Genomic DNA, 3282 nt, shown 5'->3' on the forward strand with positions numbered 1-3282 from the left:
ATGGTGAGCGTTTCCGCCGCCTTCGGCTTCGCCTACCTCTACCTGTGTTTGGCCTTCGCCGCCCTCGAGCTCTCCACCTTCCTGGACTCGCAGTGCGGTGCCGGCACGGGCACCACGACATGCGCTGAAGCCCCACTGTTCCACAGCGCGGCCGAGGTTTTGCCGCCGTTGGCTGCGGTGGTGGTCCTCTTCGTCGCCGTCGCGCTCACCAACAGTCACCTGAGTCATCGCCATGCCTACGCCGTCCCCGTGGCCGGCGCGGGAAACGGGCGGCGCTCGATCTCGGGGTCTGGGCTCGTCATGTTCGTGCTATGCGTCTCCGCTGGCACGCTCGAGTTCATCGTGTTCGGGGGGCAGGCTGCCGGTGGTGGTGCCGATCACGGCGCGCTCGGCCTGGCTGCTCTCCGCGCGCTGCCTTCCGCGGCGACGGCCATGTTCTTTCTCGGGATGATGCTAATCATCGTCGCACACGTCCGCGCCGGCGGTGAGGGCGGCGGCGGTGCCGTCGCCGCAGACGGACTGGTCCAGGGGCTCCTGCACCTCCTCACCAAGGTCGCGGCCGGAGCGGCGGCGGCGCTCGTCGGTCTCATGGCCATGGCAGTCACCCTCTATGGCGCCAAGTAAGTTGCCCCAAATTCTGCCGCCGATCGACCTTACCATTCCCTGCTGCCCCATGCGCCCACGCACGGCGCATCCGCCCTTCGCGGCTCCGCCCGTACCGCAGCCCCGCTTGCCGCCTCGGTGTGCTGTGCGCCCGTGCATCCTCCCCGGCGTCCCCGGCTCCCCGTTCGCCCTTAACCCCAAACCCCTCTTGTCGGCACGCCTCCGCCTAAACCCCGTTTTCCGTCCAGCTCCTCCATCTTCGTCAGGTCGCGCACCGACCAGCCCGCGGCCGACACTATCACCTAGCCTCCATCTTCGAGTTCGTAGCGGCCACGGAGGAGGATGAGGAGGAGGAGGAGACCAGGGAGGAGATAGCGGAGGCGGTGGAGGAGGCACGGAGGGAGGATGAGGCCGAGCGGGCTGAGCGCGAGGAGGATGCCGACTTGCTGGCAGAGGAAAATGGGGTGCCTACGGTTTGGCTGCGAGGGTCGTCGCGCCTCCCAGACGGCCAGTGATTCGACCCTCCGGAACTAAGTAAGTAATTTTTGCATGTTAACACTACTTCACAGGTTTTTAAGTTATAACAGAAACTAATATTCAATCTCAATAACTTTGTGGAGGGATTGGGAAATGGTGATCCCAGGGAGTCACTCTCGCCGAGTAAATGGGATCCTGGGTCTTCTGTGCAGGGCAAACTACCCCGGGATGGTGAGGATCGATGGTGTTGTGCAGCCCGCCATGAAGTGGTCCCACTGGCACGCCGCCAACGATCAGACTGATCGAGCTGGCAGGTGTTATAACAGCAAGGCCGACCGGGTGATGAAAGAGCTGTGGGTACGTGTTCATCGCACTATGCTGATAATAACATCACATTAATTGTATATTACTGACTGTATTTGCTTGTAGGATTACTACACCTTGGCGGAGGGAGTACGTAGGGAGGACGCGGATGACGTGGTGAACAGAGTCTGTGTTCACCGAGTGCAGGACCTCTTCTACGAGACAAAGCTCTTGTGCAGAAGAATTTACCATGGCCGTAGAGGACACAGAGTCACCAGAGCGCAGGCAGTGCACCTGCCCCTGACTAAGGAACAATACTTGACGGTAAACATGAGATTACATCATCTGCGATTAATTGCACTGAAATTGATTTATAATTTGTCATGTGCTTGTGTACGTGCAGGTGCCTCCTGCTTGGTGTGCGGGGATGGACAACTACTGGGAGGCCATTGTGGACAAGTGGTTGAGTGAGGAGTACGAGCAATATCACGCCGTACGCTCACGTTGCCGTGCGATGATGCAGGGTTCCTCGCATAAACAAGGCCCCACTACCCTCAAGGAATATGCAGCCAAATATGTACGCGGATTTCATTTCGTTGTTGCTATGCTAACTTTTGAATGCATAATATCTTATTGTTGTGCTTCTTCCTGCAGACGCGGTTCCACCCTGGCCAGGAGTGCGCCTCGTTCAAGGCATATGCCTTGGCACACAAGGGCAAGGCAAAGGACCCCGACCTCGTCTACAACCCGGAGGACCCGTCCGAGGCATACAGCAACCCGAGCGTGCACAGGCGCCTCAGCGAGTACACAGCGATGGCGAGAGAGATCCATGGGTCAGAATTTGATCCGAGCACCGCTGACCTCGAGGGTGACATCGTCATGAGGTTGGGACCAGGTAAGCCACACGGGCGGTACTATATGGGCAACAGCACCATAGACACGGCCAACACTCAGACACTCGCCCAGATTAGAGCCCGGAGCACGAGTTCGAGTCCGGCCATACGCCCACGCTCACAGCCCCAGGTGGTAGCACTCCAGGTTAGTTCTGTTGCATTCGTTGTCCATTCATTTTCTACTCGTTCTTTATTTGCATTCTAACTATGTGATAAATAATTGTAGGCCCAGATTGAAGCCCTGCAGGAGTCACAGCAGGCTTCACAGAGCCAGCTTCAGGCCATCGAGCTGTCGCACCAGGCCGAGTTGGCACAGGAGAGGGCGCGAGTGCAGACCCAGCTTGAGGTCTTTCAGCAGGCGCACAAGGACTGGTACGAGTACATGGCCCGTTTTTCTTAGAGCATGGGCCAGCCTCCGCCGCCTCCGCCGCCGCCGATGATACCGTTGGTGCCTCCACCTCCGCGCAACGGCACTCCTGTGAGTCACTTAGATGCACTCTTCACTTTCGTGTCATATAGAGCTACCTTCGACTTATACCTTAGTTTGACCTACCATAGTTTAGACCTTAGAATTTGCTTTGATCTAGATAACTCACATGTGCAATCTCATTCTAGGGACCTTCTACAGCTGGATCGAACAACGATATGCAGGGTGATCAAGACCTGGACTTGACTCCGTTTCTCCGCAGGCCTCCGACCATGTGACAGGCCATCCGACCTTGTTTGATAGTTTTGTATGTTGAACTGTGGACTTGGTTGAACTTTGTGGACTTTGGACATATGTTGATGGTGTTTGTGGACTTTGCATGGTGCTTGTCGACATATGTTTGTTATTGTGAGTGGATGTGACATTTGTGGACATATATGTGATATATATTGCCTATCTGTCATGTTATTATAATTTCCTATGATTTTGTTGCTTATTGTGACTGGATATGCACTGAAATAAACAAAAAAAATTCTGTGGACATATTTTACCGAGTGTAGCACTCGGTAAAACAGCGCA

The 3282-nt window shown here is 55.9% G+C and overlaps 1 protein-coding gene across 1 annotated transcript; it reads left to right on the top strand.

The window, feature by feature from the left end:
- Positions 1–1850, top strand: LOC136528584 (uncharacterized). Its single transcript, XM_066521551.1, has 2 exons — positions 1–620; positions 1787–1850. The coding sequence occupies exons 1-2, from the start codon at positions 1–3 to the stop codon at positions 1848–1850; spliced, it is 684 nt and encodes a 227-aa protein (XP_066377648.1).
- The last annotated feature ends 1432 nt before the right edge of the window (positions 1851–3282 follow it).

This window comes from Miscanthus floridulus, chromosome 19 (genome assembly GCF_019320115.1).
Source record: "Miscanthus floridulus cultivar M001 chromosome 19, ASM1932011v1, whole genome shotgun sequence".
NCBI lineage: Eukaryota > Viridiplantae > Streptophyta > Magnoliopsida > Poales > Poaceae > Miscanthus > Miscanthus floridulus.